The sequence below is a fragment of the Anas platyrhynchos genome, chromosome 7 (assembly GCF_047663525.1).
Source record: "Anas platyrhynchos isolate ZD024472 breed Pekin duck chromosome 7, IASCAAS_PekinDuck_T2T, whole genome shotgun sequence".
Classification (NCBI taxonomy): domain Eukaryota; kingdom Metazoa; phylum Chordata; class Aves; order Anseriformes; family Anatidae; genus Anas; species Anas platyrhynchos.
In genome coordinates, this window is record NC_092593.1 from 29,882,858 (window position 1) to 29,897,743 (window position 14,886).

The 14,886-nt window shown below is 54.0% G+C and overlaps 2 protein-coding genes across 2 annotated transcripts in view; one reads left to right on the top strand and one right to left on the bottom strand.

Moving 5' to 3' along the window:
- The window catches only part of SH3BP4 (SH3 domain binding protein 4), a 78,432-nt gene extending 73,982 nt beyond the window's left edge, over positions 1 to 4,450 (bottom strand). Inside the window, exon 1 of the mRNA XM_072041183.1 lies at positions 4,223 to 4,450. The gene's annotated coding sequence lies outside the window, so the exon portion shown is untranslated. The remainder of the gene's footprint in view (positions 1 to 4,222) is intronic.
- Positions 4,451 to 6,867: 2,417 nt separating this feature from the next.
- ARL4C (ARF like GTPase 4C) lies at positions 6,868 to 10,312 on the top strand. The gene has a single exon (XM_027461104.3). It carries the CDS (start codon positions 7,059 to 7,061, stop codon positions 7,635 to 7,637), a length of 579 nt encoding a protein of 192 aa, XP_027316905.1. The 5' UTR covers positions 6,868 to 7,058; the 3' UTR covers positions 7,638 to 10,312.
- Positions 10,313 to 14,886: the final 4,574 nt, after the last annotated feature.

The following is a 14,886-nucleotide window of genomic DNA, read 5'->3' on the forward strand; positions in this document are numbered from 1 at the left end:
TGTTTCTCAGGAGATCTCTTTTTTTGCTTTATTGCTACAGATTGCTGATTGATAACAAGCCTCCTAGAAATATTCATCTTTGGAAAGGGAGGGGGAAAGAAGCCCAAAACATCTCTAAATTCCCTGGAGCATTTCCATTTGGTGAACGGGCTCAGTGTGCCTGACACTAATTAATTAATCTTCTCAATCTAAATTGCTTCTTCTGCATCCCCAATCTACAGCGGAACATACACAAGACCTGAATACATAAGAGGAGGAGCTGAATTTATTTAAAGTATCGTTTGGTAGCATCAATTTGCTCGTCTTCATTTTGGAAACATGGAAGCCTGTGCTTTGTGGCTGTTGCCTGTGAGCTGCAAAATTTGCTTGGATTATTTAAAAATCTTGGGTCATCACTGCCCTCCTGGAAGGGGAATTTGCTTGTGTGTGTGTGTTTAACTTTAAATAAAATGGGAATCTGTGGAACAGCTTTCAGCACAACTGGGCTCAGCGCTTGCTGCCTATTGTGGCCTAATGGCAAAGCTGTAGTTAATTTGGATCAGGAGAGACTTTTTACAGCTTGTCACATGGAATAGATGCAGATATTAAAGCAAATAACATTTGATGAGCTCCAGATTATACCACTGAGTGTGCTCAGGGGAAGCAACCCCCAGGTCCACACATCCCAGCCCCGCTCCAGCAGGGCCACCCCGAGCAGGGTGCCCAGCCCCAGGTCCCGGCGCCTCCTGAAGCTCCCCAAGGAGGAGCCCCCCCAGGCTCTGGGCAGCCTGTGCCAGGGCTGTGGCACCCGCCCAGCACAGCAGTGCTGCCTGGTGCTCAGAGGGAGCCTCCTGGGCTCCAGGCTGTGCCCAGGGCCTCTGGGCCAGGCCCTGGGCCTGCTGGCCACACTGTGCCTAAGGCAGCCTCGGTGCCGCCAGCCCTCTTGGTGCCCAGGGCACGCTGCTGGCCCGTGCTCAGTGCAGTGCCCACCAGGCCCCCAGGGCCCTTCCTGCAGAGCTGCTTCCCAGCTGGGTGCCCCAGCGTGTCCCGGGGCTGCTCCTCCCCGGGGGCAGCACTCTGCACCTCTCCTGCCTGGGCTCCCCCAAGCTCCTGCCAGCCCAGCTCTGTCCCTGTCCTTGTCCCTTGGGGTCACAGGGCCCTCTGCCACATCAGCCACCTCGTGCTGACCCCTCAAATGAAACTCCAGGAAAAGCAGCAGTGACCCAGGCTTTTAGGGCCAGGCTTGCCCTGCGGGGACAGCAGGGACCGTGCCCATGCAGCAGTCAAACGCTTCCCCCTAGCGCCGCAAGAGCACAAGAGCAGGAGCCCCACCACGCTGCAACTGCAGCAAGCTGTGGGCTGAATTTATATATCCCCGTTTAGGGCATGGTTTTGTTAGTGTGTTTGGTTTATTTTCTCTCGGTTATTTTGCTTGTTTCCTCACAAATCAGACACAAGGGGCAATGAAATGCGAACAGCCCTTCTCCCACCTGCTTCCTGACGCTGTGCCCTGAGGACCAGCGGGTGCTTGAACTACGAAGGTAGTTACTAGAAGTAGTAACTACGCTGCCTGTCTCTGGGCCATCACCAGGTGGCCCTAGAAAACAGCCTATGTCAGTCCCGAGTCTTGCTGAGACGTATCTCAGATTGCTTTTATTTTCCAGCAAGGTTTTGGCTTTCGGAGAAGCATGACAGGCTCGTGCCATCTGCAGTTCATCCCTCTTAACCAAAGGAAAATCCAAATCTAAAGGAGAATTCACGCAAAGATTTCCAAGTCCTTCACTTGCCAGTTATCGCAGGGGGCTGTGACCCAACCACGTGCCCTGGGGGTTGTCATCCTCCTTAGGAAATAGCACAGCACTTATGGGAAAAGCAATTGTAAAAATCCTTTGCTGCTGCAAAGCCCACACATCGGCTGTGAGCTTTGCTCTCAGCTGGGAAAACCGAAGGATTTCCATGGGAGCAAGAGGCTGTGGGAGGGACCCCAAAGCATCTGCCCTGGGGTGCTGAAGTGCTGGCTCTCAGGGCTGTAACAAGAAATGTCTGACCGCAGCTCTTTGTCTGCCTCTCCAACCAGCTAGAGGAATTTAGTTCAGTGACTATAAAAGGCCAGAAGAGGGCAGCTTTTAGCTCGGATTCCTTCCCCAGTCCAGCTAACATGTGCTGGCCGGGGCAGAAATGTGCAGCTAGGACCAGGGCACCCACAGGGCGAGCCCACAGCACCCTATGGCTCTGTGCCTCTGGCTTTCTCCCCACTGCCAGCCCATGTGGATCTCACAAACATCACCATGGGCCTCCCCCAGGGCACGGCTACACCACTAAATCAAACACCTTCCCAGGTCACGTCCCCCCATGGTGGCCTTCCCAAGGCTGACCCTTCATGCTCATCTCCTAACACAGGCTGCCTCCCTTCCCCAGAGATGGCATGCCGTGGTGAGGAATGGCCCAATGGCCCAAAAGCATCGCCCGTGCTGTAACTCCAGCCTTGTGAAGTGCACACACAGCCTCAGCCCCGGTTCTATGCTTTATTACATGTCCCAGGCCCCACTCGCCTTAATTACAACTTGGTTGCATTGAGCCTCTTGTATCAGGGAAGGCTGCTGTGCATTAACCGAGTGAGAATTAGCAGCCCAGATCTGACCTCCAACATGATCCTGGTGTATTTTATCTCTAAATCAGGCTACAGCTGGCTAAAGTAGCTGTAAACAACTGTACAACAGCTAAACACAGGTAAATCAGCTCAGAACAGGATTTTCCCCTCTAATCACCTTTAAGGAAAAAAAAGAAAGGGAGGGGGGGAGGAGCAAATAAGGTACTCTGATATTTTTTGGGGGGTTGAGCAGAAATTGGTGGTGCAAATCACACAAGGAGGCAATCTGAGATGCTGGCATGCCACCAGAGAGCACGGGGTGATTCATGAGCCCTAAATCCCCACCAGCGCTGCGCTTTCACTCTCTCTGCCACGCGTGCAGCTAGGTAGGCTCCCAGATTTACTGCCCTGGGAAAGACGCTGGGAAATTGATAGTTTTTCTAAGCCTCACACTTATCACTGGTAGCAAGGCTAATGCACTTTGCTTTCTGCGACAGGGTTGCAGAAAAAAAGTGGGGCAAAATCTGCAGCTTGAGTTGGAGTGACACCAGAGCAGGGAATGGCTGAGACCTGGTGTTATAGGGACAGGAGTGAGAATATGTTGGCCACGTAGGTTGTGCCTGCAGACAAACCTGAACCACCCTTGTTCATCCTGCCTGTGTGTGCCTAACCATCCCAAATTCAGCATCCTTTCCCCCATGTGGGTGTGTTCAGGCTTTGAGTTTCCAGGCTGCCACCATACCTGGCTGCACAGGAATTGCAATCAGCTGGGCTCGGGCTTCCCCAGGCCTTTTCTCCTCTTCTGTGAGATGGGGAAATGATTACTCCAACCAGAAATGTCCCCGTCACTCTTCTGAGGGCAGTGAGCAATTTATGTGCACGGAGATCCTGATGCAGCAGATAAAACCCAAGGCTGCTAAATCCTCCACCCCTACAACACATCTGCTTAAAGGAAGACATCCTCCTTTGCTCACCCTCTGCACACCAGATTTTATTCCTTCCAGCTCAGGCATCCAAACAATCAGTCAGGACAGCCAAATGAACCCTTTTTTTGTGTGTGTGACCACAAAATACCAGCACTGCTTTGCTCCATCCAGCACCAGACCCGTCCCTGGCAGAGCACTGCGAGCACTCTGGCCTCGCTTCTCCTCCCGCTGCACTCACTCGCGGCAGTAGGACCCAGCACTCGCCGTGCAAAAATGACGTCTGTCATCTCAGCAAATAGCAGGAACAAAGGCACAGAGCGCTCCTCTTTTGTCTGTGCCTGCTCAAGTCAGGCAAAGGTTTTGTTCCTCCTGCAGAATTGCAGGGTTGGGGGGGGAGTGACAGGCACAGTCAGGGCTTTGATGCAAGCGTAGTGCAAAAAGAGAGTCGTTTTCGGTGCAAATCCCAGCATAACCTGTCAAAAAGCCCTCATGCTCAACTGCACGTGCTTTAACCTGCAAGCCTGCGCTTGGTGTGAGTTTGCAGAGGCAATTTCTGGGCAGGTTCACACAGAGGAGGTCCCTCTTTGTCCAGCACATAGGTACGTGCTGGTATTCTGCCACAAGATGCAGAAAAGGCTACACTTGTTAAGCTTCAGAGATGGGTGGTAGGAATTCATGGAGCAAAACAAAACAAAACAAAACAAAAAAGATTATGAAACGCACCTACCCTGTTCTTGTGTTCCTCCAAGGGCCTCCACTCCTTGTTGCTTACAGAGTGGCAGCACTGGGCTGTTTTCATGTTTTCAAACTCCTTTGAATTATTTTTTTCCCCTCATTTGTGGCTGTTTTAGCATTTCCTGGAGATCAGGCTGCAAAACCGGCTTTAAGCTGGTTCTTGAAGGGCTCTGCTTGGCCTGAGGAGAGGCATCTGAGGTCAGGAAATGGAGCTCAGCTGCTGAGCTGCAGATGAACGGATTATTCATCACTGCTGAATTAGGAGCACTTGTGGATTCAGTCATTTCCCCACTATCATGCTGCTTTTATCCATTCTTCCCTCCAGCCCTCCGCCCACCCCTAAGAAGCTCCTGGGCACCTCTCAGGATCTTTCTCCTCTGAGCCACGAAACCTCCTTGGCCCTAGGAGTCTGCAGAGGGTTGAACACATGCTCAGCCCCTAATGAACCTTCATTACCTGGCTTCACTAGCCAGGGAGGGCTGTGGCCGAGCCTGGGAAGGTCCTCAGGAAGAAAGGGGAGGTGGAAGGGAGGGAAAGCAGGAAGAAGGGAGCAAGAAAAGGTTGCTGAGCACAACAGGTCCAAGTGTGCCATCCCCCAAAAGCCTCCCAAAGGACTGTCAGAGCGAGATTCCCTACAGCATATTCCTCATCCAGGAGAGTCACAGGCCTGGCAGAGCTCACCCCAGAATCACTGGCAGAAAGCCGGGGGGTCCCCCAAACCAGCTGGAGGTGCCAGCCCCATGTCTTGTCCCTCCACAAGCCATCTGAGGTCTGTCTCTTAGCACAGCCTTCGAGCTGTTCCCACAGCCCAGGCGTTAGTCACAGGGATGCTATTAATTAGCCTCAGAGAATCCCCGAGAACGGGGGCAGTCCTAATTACAGGCCTTGCCTGCTAACTTTGTTTGGGCTGGCGTCTCTGCTTTTAAGGCAGAAACAAAAGGAAGCAGACTAAGACAAGTGATGCCAGAGAGAAGAAATGTGTGAGAGGCGCCTGCATGCTCTAGGAGTTGCGACACCCTCTGCAAACCAATTTCCCCCCCCAGGTCACTGCATTTGCCAGAGCCTGCTGACAAAATCTGCTGCTCCAGGGCTTCGTTTTGCCCAGGTGATACAGGGCTAATTGGTTGTAGATCAGCAATCACCATCAGGGATGCTCTGTGCCTGTGCAGGAAGCATCCCCACGTTGTCCACAGGCACGCTGCTGGTGGATGTGTGCGGTCTCCATCCCTTTGTGTGCCACCGAAATAAAAAAAAAAGGAAAGAAAAAGGAAAAAAAAAAATATACATCGAAGCACAAGATTAGCTGGGGGAGGGGAGATGGGTTGGTGGGGCTGGGAAGAAATAATTGCCATGTCTGAAAGCAGTTACTATGGCAGCAACAGCCTTCTTGCTGCTGGAGCGAAATGTTGGGGACCAGCATTTTTGCCTTTGTCAGATGCTCCCAGACACACATTTAGATGCTAATGCTGGCTTTAACCTTGGCTGCATAACCTCAGGGTGAGGGGCAGAAAGTAGAGGAGGGAGGGGGATGTATGGCAAAGATGGGTTTCGGCTCCCTAAATTTGCCACTGAATGGACTGGGCACACTCCTCTCAGCTGCGATTAACGCTGGTATTTCTGCGCTTAATATTCAGCGGAGGTCTTAACAGCTTATTTATGGATAGCTGGCATTAGCTGCAGCATAATTCACCACTGCAACGCTCCTGTTTATCTCCGTCCCCTTGGCATCATCTGATATAAGGCCATTTTTTCGAACATCCCCCAGGTTTGATCAGCCTGTCTATCCCATCTCGCCTTTATTTATAACCCACAATCAATGCCGGGGTGAAAAAAAAAAAAAAGAGAGGGGCAGCTCGCCCTTCGACTTCAGCTGTTGGGAGAAAGAAATTTTGGTGGCCTGTTTCGACAGGGAAGCCTTTCAACCTGAGCCTCAGATCTGTCTCCAGCAGTGGGAATGAAAGAGGAGCAAGGGAGGGGAGCTTTGGCTCCTGCAGTTGAGGTGATGGAGGGGAGAGGGCTTCCCAAAGGGTGTCCCGGGGCTGGCAGTGCTGTCCTTCATCCACATAGGAGGTTAAGCCTGCTGTAAGCCCTCGGTAAGATCCAGCTATTCCCAGAGCTCGTGGCACACCCCTGATCCTGCCCTGCTCTTGTGCTGAGCAGGAGGTGGTGGTTTGGGCATCGTCACCCTGCGGGTTTGGCTTTGTGCAGTGCCACCGAGCTCGGAGGGAGCCCTCGCCACCTCCTCCCCCTGGAGCTGGCACAGCACCTGGGGCAAAGCAAGGCTGCGATTATCCCATGGAGGGCAAAGGGTGTGCTGGGTGGGTGTTTGACCCTCCAGCCAGCCCTGCACCTGCGTGACGCCACACGCCACGCGTGGAGGTGACACGGTGCCAGGAGGTGACATGGTGCCAGGAGGTGACAAGGTGCCAAGGAGCCTTGCTCGTGGGCATTTCCACCAAGAAAACAGAGCCCGCTGTCACCTCCCGAGCAATTCGGCTCGGCCACAAGGCTGGGAGGAACAGCGAAGAGGCAGGGAATGAGGGAAGGAGGCAGGGAAGGAGGGCAGGAGGCCGTGAGGGAAGCGGCGGCGCGGCCCCTCCTCCCGGGCGGGGCGGCAGGCGGCGGCCGGCAGTCCCCGAGCCCCGGCTCGGCGTGGAGCCGCCAGCGGCCGAGCCGAGCCCTGCCGAGCCCAGGAGAGCCCAGCAGGGCCGAGCCGAGCCGGGCTGGGCCGAGCCGAGCCGGGCCGGGCCGGGCCGCGGCCATGGGCGCCGGGTTGTGAGGGGAGGAGGAGGGGGGGGCGGGCGGCAAGGGGCGCCCCGCAGGCGGCCATGGGGAACATCTCGTCCAACATCTCCGCCTTCCAGTCCCTGCACATCGTCATGCTGGGGCTGGACTCGGCGGGGAAGACGACGGTGCTGTACCGGCTGAAGTTCAACGAGTTCGTCAACACCGTGCCCACCATCGGCTTCAACACCGAGAAGATCCGGCTGAGCAACGGCACGGCCAAGGGCATCAGCTGCCACTTCTGGGACGTGGGCGGCCAGGAGAAGCTGCGCCCGCTCTGGAAGTCCTACAGCCGCTGCACCGACGGCATCATCTACGTGGTGGACTCGGTGGACGTGGACCGGCTGGAGGAGGCCAAGACGGAGCTGCACAAGGTGACCAAGTTCGCCGAGAACCAGGGCACGCCGCTGCTGGTCATCGCCAACAAGCAGGACCTGCCCAAGTCCCTGCCGGTGGCCGAGATCGAGAAGCAGCTGGCCCTGCACGAGCTCACCCCCTCCACCACCTACCACATCCAGCCCGCCTGCGCCATCATCGGCGAGGGGCTGACGGAGGGCATGGACAAGCTCTACGAGATGATCCTGAAGCGGAGGAAGTCCCTCAAGCAGAAGAAGAAGCGGTAGAAGCCCGCAGACGCGTGGACGGGTGGGAATGCAGACAAAGGAACCGAGGGGGAGAGAGAACCAAAGCGATCCTGTTTTTTGTGTTTTCCTTTTTTTTTTTTTTCCTTCTTTTTATTTTTTTTTTGTCCCTTTCCAAACGAAACGACGACAATAGCGGTGATAACAATACCGCTCCTGCTAGCCAAGCCCTGATCCTGACTGCGGGCGAGAGCCAGGATCTCCTTCTCCCGCTCTTCCCCCTTGCCCACCACCCTTTCCCCGGCCGGAGGGCGGCGTGGAGCACAGGGTGGCTGCTGGGCTCCGAGCTGGAGATGCCCTGAGCCCCCTGGCCGGGCTGGAGATGCCCTGAGCCCCCCTGGCCAGGCTGGAGATGCTCTGAGCGGGACAAGATGCCGCGGGCGGCCGAGAGCCCATGGAGCCGGGGTGGCCGCCCCAGCGCCCCTCCGTCCTTGCGGGGCACGGAGGCCAAGGGGTGAACAGGGCAGGACCCTGTTAAAGTGCATTTGAGAGAGGGCGAACGCGCGCCTGGAGCTTTTAATGCAAGGTCAGCCGGCAAGGAGGGCGGCTCTCGGCTGCCTTCATCCCTCACTGGGGGGCTGGAGTAGCGTAAAATGGGGGAGATGGCCGAGGGGACAAAACCTGGACGAGGGGACAAACCCCAGCCATGGGGACAAACCCCGGCCGAGGGGACAAATCCAAACCCCGCGGGCTGGTGTTTTAGGGAGCAGATGAGTGCAGAGCACAAGGGCAGGCAGCCTTCAGTAATGCCGCAGCGGCTGGGGGTGTGTAGCAGCTGGTGACTGGTGCTGAGCTTTAAGCTGTTTGCTTAAAAAAAAAGAAAAAAAAAAAAAAAGGGTGAAGTGAGGGGCGTCCAGGAGTCTCTGTTCTTAAAGGCGTGGTTGTGGCTTCTCCTGAAGCAAAGCCACGAGCAGGTCTTTATTGTGCCCAGGCATGCGCCAAGGTGCTAATATGCTCCATTCGGGGTGACCCAAAATACAGATTTTAAGAAAAAAAAAAAGCTTTGTACACCGCTGGGTGGACCGGTCACCGTGCTGCCCTGCAGCTGGTGCGGGAGGCTGGGGCAGCGCTTGTTAAACAGGAGCTCGGGGAGGTCGTGGCAGGACGGACAGCTGCCGGGTGAAAAGGGCAGAGCTTGCAAAACCCTGCAAAAAGATTGCAAAATGCGGCAGGAAAAGGGGACTCGGCAGTGCCGGGGAAACGATGGGGTGTGGAGAGAGGGGGTGAGGCGGGGGGGAGCTTATTTTTTTTATGAAGATTTAAACCCGATGGAAAGCAGAGAGCCCCCAGTTGCCAGCAGGTGAATGTTTGGGCACCGAGGTGGGATCAGGCCAGGCTGGGGGCCCTGGGGACTGTAAGCCATTTGCTGGCAGTGTTTTGGCCCGGGAACCAGCTCTCTGCGGGACAAAAGCAGGGTCCCCGCTCCCCACGTTGCCCACAGACAGGAGGGAGAGCCGGGCAGGCAGGAGTTTGTGGTGCTTTTCCACCAGCCTTCCTGTTCGAAAACCCTCCCCGAAACAGCCAAGGAAACCACCAAGCAGACAAAGAAAAAAAAAAATGCCCTCAGGTTTCAGGGAGTTGATTCTCCCCTTGCAGCGACGAGCGCGGTACCTTTCCAATGGCATTTTGTCAGAAAACAAACGCTGCGGCCAAGCAGTACGTCTCTTGTTATTTTTTTTTTTGCGGGATTTGAGTTCCTACACGAGTCCCGACCTGTGCGCGGAGCGAGTGGGCTGGTCCCATCAGCTTAGGAGGCTGTGTGCCTGCCTCGTTGGGTTTCCTTTGCTTTGTCTTCACCTGGAACACTTTGGTATTTGCTGTTGGGAGAGAGAGCAAAATATTTATTTTTGATGCCACAGAAGCCAAACACTTAAACCTTTTTGTTTTCTTTTTTTTTTTTTTTTTTTTGGCGAGTGACCCATTCCAGGGGCAAAACACAGAACTCCTTTTGCCCGCCACCTCTCCACCTCTTAAGAAGAACGAATGTGGGTGTTGTGTGTTTTGCCTCCTCGCCGTCAAGGTGTGGATCTTGGGTCTGCTGGCACCGAGCATCCCCTCGGAGATGGGACTGCTTTTTGGCTGAGCTTTCAGGCACGCGCCTGGCTCGCGTGCTCTGAGGCTCATCCGAGGCAGGCGGGATGCTGTCGGGGTGCCGTTCCCACCAGCTCGGCTTTCTGCAATAATTAAAAGTACTTCTCCAATTAGTAGCTAATGGCTTCCGTGGTATTTCCGTAACGTTTCACGACTGCGTGCTGATTTTCCTGTGTGAAGATGAGCGTCGCCTATGGTGGGCTAGAAGAAGAGGTGCTTCAGCAGAACAGCAGCTAAAGGGGACTGACTGCCCGTGTTGGTTGTTGCTCTGAAAACGAGCCGAGCGTTTTGCGAGGTTGTGTGTCCTCTAAACCTGTTTGAACGACCCCTTTTTTTTTATTTTAGCCGACGTCATGAGGTACGGGTCTCACTCCACGAGGTACCTCGCCGTGTGCCCATCAGTGTTGGAAATCCTGCTGCCTGTGTCTTAGCCCTGCCCCTGCCCGTCAGTCTCTGTCCCTCCTGTCTTTCCTCTTTTTTTAAAAAAAGATGCAGACATAATGCTGTGAACTGAAATAAATTATTTATACAATGAAAGGGCCTGATAAAAAACAAACAAAAACCAACACGTGTCCCTCCGCTTATTTCTCCTTGTCAACACCGCATTTTAGGGCCGCTTCCCAGAGCTCGACACGGCGGAGGTTGCTCCTGCCTCCCTTGGGCACAGGGACAGAGAAGCGACCTGCTTTTGGGCCAGCAGCCCAAAGGACAAACCCTGGGACAGGCCATCCTCTGGGGCATCAGGAGCATGGAAAGCTCTGCAGTGGATGAACTCCAAAACCTTTGACAAGCCACCTGATTTTTCAGCATCTGCGCTCCCGTGTGTAAAAGGGGAGAACACTTCTCTGCCGTGGCTATTTTCTTCCCCTCTCCCTTTTTGTTTTAAACCTACGTGAAGGTACTTCACGGCCCTTAGAGGAGTGAGGTCTTGCTTTCGTTTGCTGGAGGAGGTCGGGGGTTTTGTGGTGCAGGCAGGGGCACAGCTGGGGCTGCAGGGGTTAAGGAGCCAGGCAGGCATTTGGGAACAGGATGCTGCTGGGCTGAGTTGAGCTGCAGGCGGCCCCTGCTCCCGGGTGGCTGCTGACACAGGAAGCTTGGGTGACATCTCGGAGATGAGAGCCAGAGCGGGTGGTAAATGACTTTTTCTATTTTATTTATTTATATATTTTTAAGTGGTGACTTTGCAGCTGGCAAGGAAACGAGTGAGAGTGGTGACGGTGCGATCTGACGGGGCACGGAGCGAGCACGAACCCTGCGAGAGGTTTACCCAAAGCTCATCCCGCGTGGCCTCCAGCACTCCTGGGTGCGAGGATGTGCTGTGTGCATTGCAGGACCAGGCCCTGGTGTAAAGGGAAGGAGCCATCCCTGAGCTGGGCTCTGCGATGGAAACAGCCAGAAGGGTTGGGGCTGTAGGTTTTGAGAGGTTGGGGCTCGGTGTGTGGCTTCACCAAGGTCTGCTGCCCTCAGGCTGCGAGCAGGGGGGCTTAGCAGGGGTGTCCTGCAATTTATCTAACCCTAAAGCCACTTGTGGCAAAGCTCCTTGTGCCTTCAGCTGCATGGACGGCTAGAGAGTGCCTCTGTCAGCAGGGGCTGTGTGTGTTTGGGCCAGTTGTCATGAAAACCTTGCACAAGGAGCTCCCTGACCTCACAGTGCCCCGAAGCAGCACTCCGGCCCTGATTTATACTGCTGCATCATCTCCCCGAGCAGGGAGGCCAGCAAAACAGCCAGCAAAGCTGGGGCTGTGGTTCCCCAGCACCACGTTTTTTTGGGACCCTGATGGTGTGTGGGGCCCAGGACACCAGGCAGTGCCCCAGGGGGAAAAAGCAGCCAGGAAGCAGCTGGGGTGTCCGCTGCAACAGGGCTCTGCGACTTCTATCACTCAAAGGGCAAGAAACTACAAAAAGTGTCACATCTCAGGGGGTGTTGCTCTAGCTGATGGTGTTTGGGACAGAAATAAGCTCGGAGATGAGCTAGTTGCTTCAGAAACCCCTCCAGCAGCCTGGTGCACCCCACATTTTCCTGCACATCGTTTCATGATGCCTCCTTCATCCCAAGAGCCCTGCAGCTCCTTGTCTGCACTTTCTGCCTCTGCCTTGCCTCCTGCTCTCTCAGCTGAGCACATCCTTCTCCCTCTCTCCTTCCCTCCCCAATTTGCCTTGTTAAGCTAAATCCCTCTGCTTTATTTCAAATGGGATTTGCTCCCAAGCAAGTATCTTTAAAGGGATCATCTTGGTTAATGTAATTCCTGGAGCACTGAAGCTTTGGAGCACAGTGCAGCGCAAAGAGATGTTTCTGTGCACAGCACGAGGTACTTTTCTCAAGGTTTGGGTGGCGTGAGGGTGACCATCTCTTGAGAATAGGCTAAGAAAAACAACCTGCTGATTCAAGCCTAGGCCTTGTTTGCCTTGCTTTCATTCATCCCAAAGCTTCTTCAGCGTGAATTGCCCCCAATTTTTGTATGAGCAGCAAAAGGCCACTGCGGTGAGTCAGGTCTGCAGGACACCAGGCACTTTGCAAGTATATCAGGCAAAATAAATAAATAAATTAAATAAAAAAGAGACAGCACTCACCCATTAGGACAAAATTGAGATGTTTCAGCACAAGCATATCCTTAACAAAGGCAGTTTGTGATGAGTAGGGAATATGGAGAGAATAGCCTGAGAATATCTGCTCCAAGGAACCACTCTTTATATCAGCTTAGCTTGTGTTTGCTTCCATCAGATATTTAAGTGAGGAAACCTTATATAAAAAAGCAACTCTCCACAACTACATTCAGGTATTGGTGGCAGGTGAGTGATGAGCCCATTGACCCCGCAGGTGTTTGCGCTGGAGCCATACCCAGCGGCCAGGTGAGCAGCAATAATCCCCCGTGCCCTGGGGCATTGAATCAGCACTAACGACCTCTTTGTCCTCCCTCCCTGACAGTCCTGACTAATGGCATCTCCTGGAAAGCTGCTTGCAAAAATGCTTCAGGATGAGGAGTTTGCCAGAAGTGTTTCTGCACCCATGGCCACGGGGTGCTGGCAAACGCCGGGGAATGGGAGGCAGAGCTCGTCTCACCCAGCAGAATTATTATTGCGTTGTTGTTAGCGTTACTTTGGCCCGGTGTTTCCCAAATTTTGCAGCTGAAAGGGGCTGCTGTCAGCTTGGGAAGTTTCTTGTGACCCAGCGCTGGGGCTGGAGGATTCCCAAAAGCTGGTGTCTGGGGAGACAGGCACACCGTGTGAAGCTCCTGGTCCCATCCAGCGCTGCTGTGGGTCTGTAAGAGAGGGTTGCTAGTGTTTTTCTTACTCCCAAGGCTAAAAAAAATAAATGGGTAGTGTCACAATACTCAGATCCCCATCCTAAAGATGCTTAATGCATAGGATTTATGTCTCTCACACGCTGGGGAAAGGGTTTGAGTGGTATTGGGTCAGTGGGAGATCAAGGCAGGCACTCCTGCTTGTGCTGTGGGCAGCAGAGCCGTGTCAAGGTCCAACCCCCAGCATCTCCGTGCCACGCTGCCTTAATTTTATGAGTGGTGGCTCTCTGAAACCCCACCAGCCTCCCAGTGCAAGCGGCTCCCCGACCAGGGAAAGCAGAGCTGGGCACTGGGTACGATGCCGTGGCATCAGGGTGGTCCCCTTGCTGTGCCACCCCCTCGGTGCTCGGTCCTGTCCCGTTCTGTGGCTCCAGCCCGTGGTGCTCAGGGTGACATTTCCCGTTCACACTTGGCTGGCTGAGGGTATCCCGGCTTGCTCAACCCTGCTGTGGTTTCGAGTGAGCACGGAGGTGGAAAAAAAAAAAGGAAAAAAAAAAAAGTGGCAATGGGAAATGGGAACACAGGGCAATTGTTGTGCTGGCTAATGTTTAAACAGCTCTCGGAAAGCCCCCTCCCTTGCTGCTTGCACTCTCTACCCCTTCTAACAAGGGGACCCTTTCAACTATTTGGCAACTTCCCCATTCTCTGGCTTCTGCTGCCCATGTAAAATCTCCAAAGGCCGGAGGAGGAATGGCAATGCTGCAGCTTTACAACATTTTCCTGCCCACTGCATCCTCCCAGGACGGACTGTGCTCATTCCCAGCCAGCTTTAGAAACCACCTGAGAAGGAGGAATTTGTCATAAGGTGGTGGGTGCCCAGACGACAAGGGACTGTAGGAAAAAAAATGGAAAAATAATGCTAATCCACACCGTTCTTGTTGTGTGCAACTTGTTCTCCACAACATGGAGAATCGAACTGGGAATCGAACAACCCCTTCCCTGACAATTTTTCTGCAGCTTCTGGCACCAAACCCAGCCGTCTTCCCACCCAGCCCAGCGTCCCTAAAGGTGCTGCCCATCATCATCTTTTCGTCACAAGGGCGTGATGGAAAGAGTAAGCCTAGGCTGGAAAGGGATGAAATAATTCCATGATGAATCACCCCTCACCGGCCACAAAACCTCAGCAGGACAAAGAACTCGTCTGGGGCCCCCTCCTCCCTCCCCTGCTGGCTCCCTGCAAAACTCGAGGAGAGCAAAGGGGAGGGAGCAAAGCTGTTTTACTGAACCTTAGCATCAGCATTTCTTTACAGCCTGCCTGCTTTGTGTCCGTAGCAATCGCCTGGGTGGAATGGGGGAAAACCAGCCTGATTGCAGGCGAGAGGTTCTGGTGGGACGGTGTTTGAAGGGAACGCTGAAGGATAAGGCCATAAACCTGCTGGGAGGTCACTGAAGGGGCTGTTTTGGGAACTGCGAGCCCTGCTGGAGTTTTATCGCTGTGGTCTGAGGGGTTGTAACCTCTGAGGATGCTCTGAGCTGAGCAGAGCATTGCTGTGATTTACTGGCTTATTTTAAGCTGAAAGCTGCCATAGCCCAGGATGAGGGTTAAAGATCCTTGCAAAACTTTGGAAATTAGCCCAGGGTACATTTTATATATATGGATCAGGCTGAGACTGTACCCAGAAGGACAGCCGAGGTGTATTTTGGGGTCACTTGTGCTTGAGCATATATGCACATTGGAGATGGGGGGGGGAAGACCACATAAATCTCCCCTAGACAGAAATTGCTATTTCTGTGAATTCTGTAAAACTGAGTTCTGGCATTCTTTGCACTGAAATGGGGCCTGGGAGCCTCTGCTGCGTTTAGGGTCCCCATATGCTTGGTGATCAATAAACCAGGGT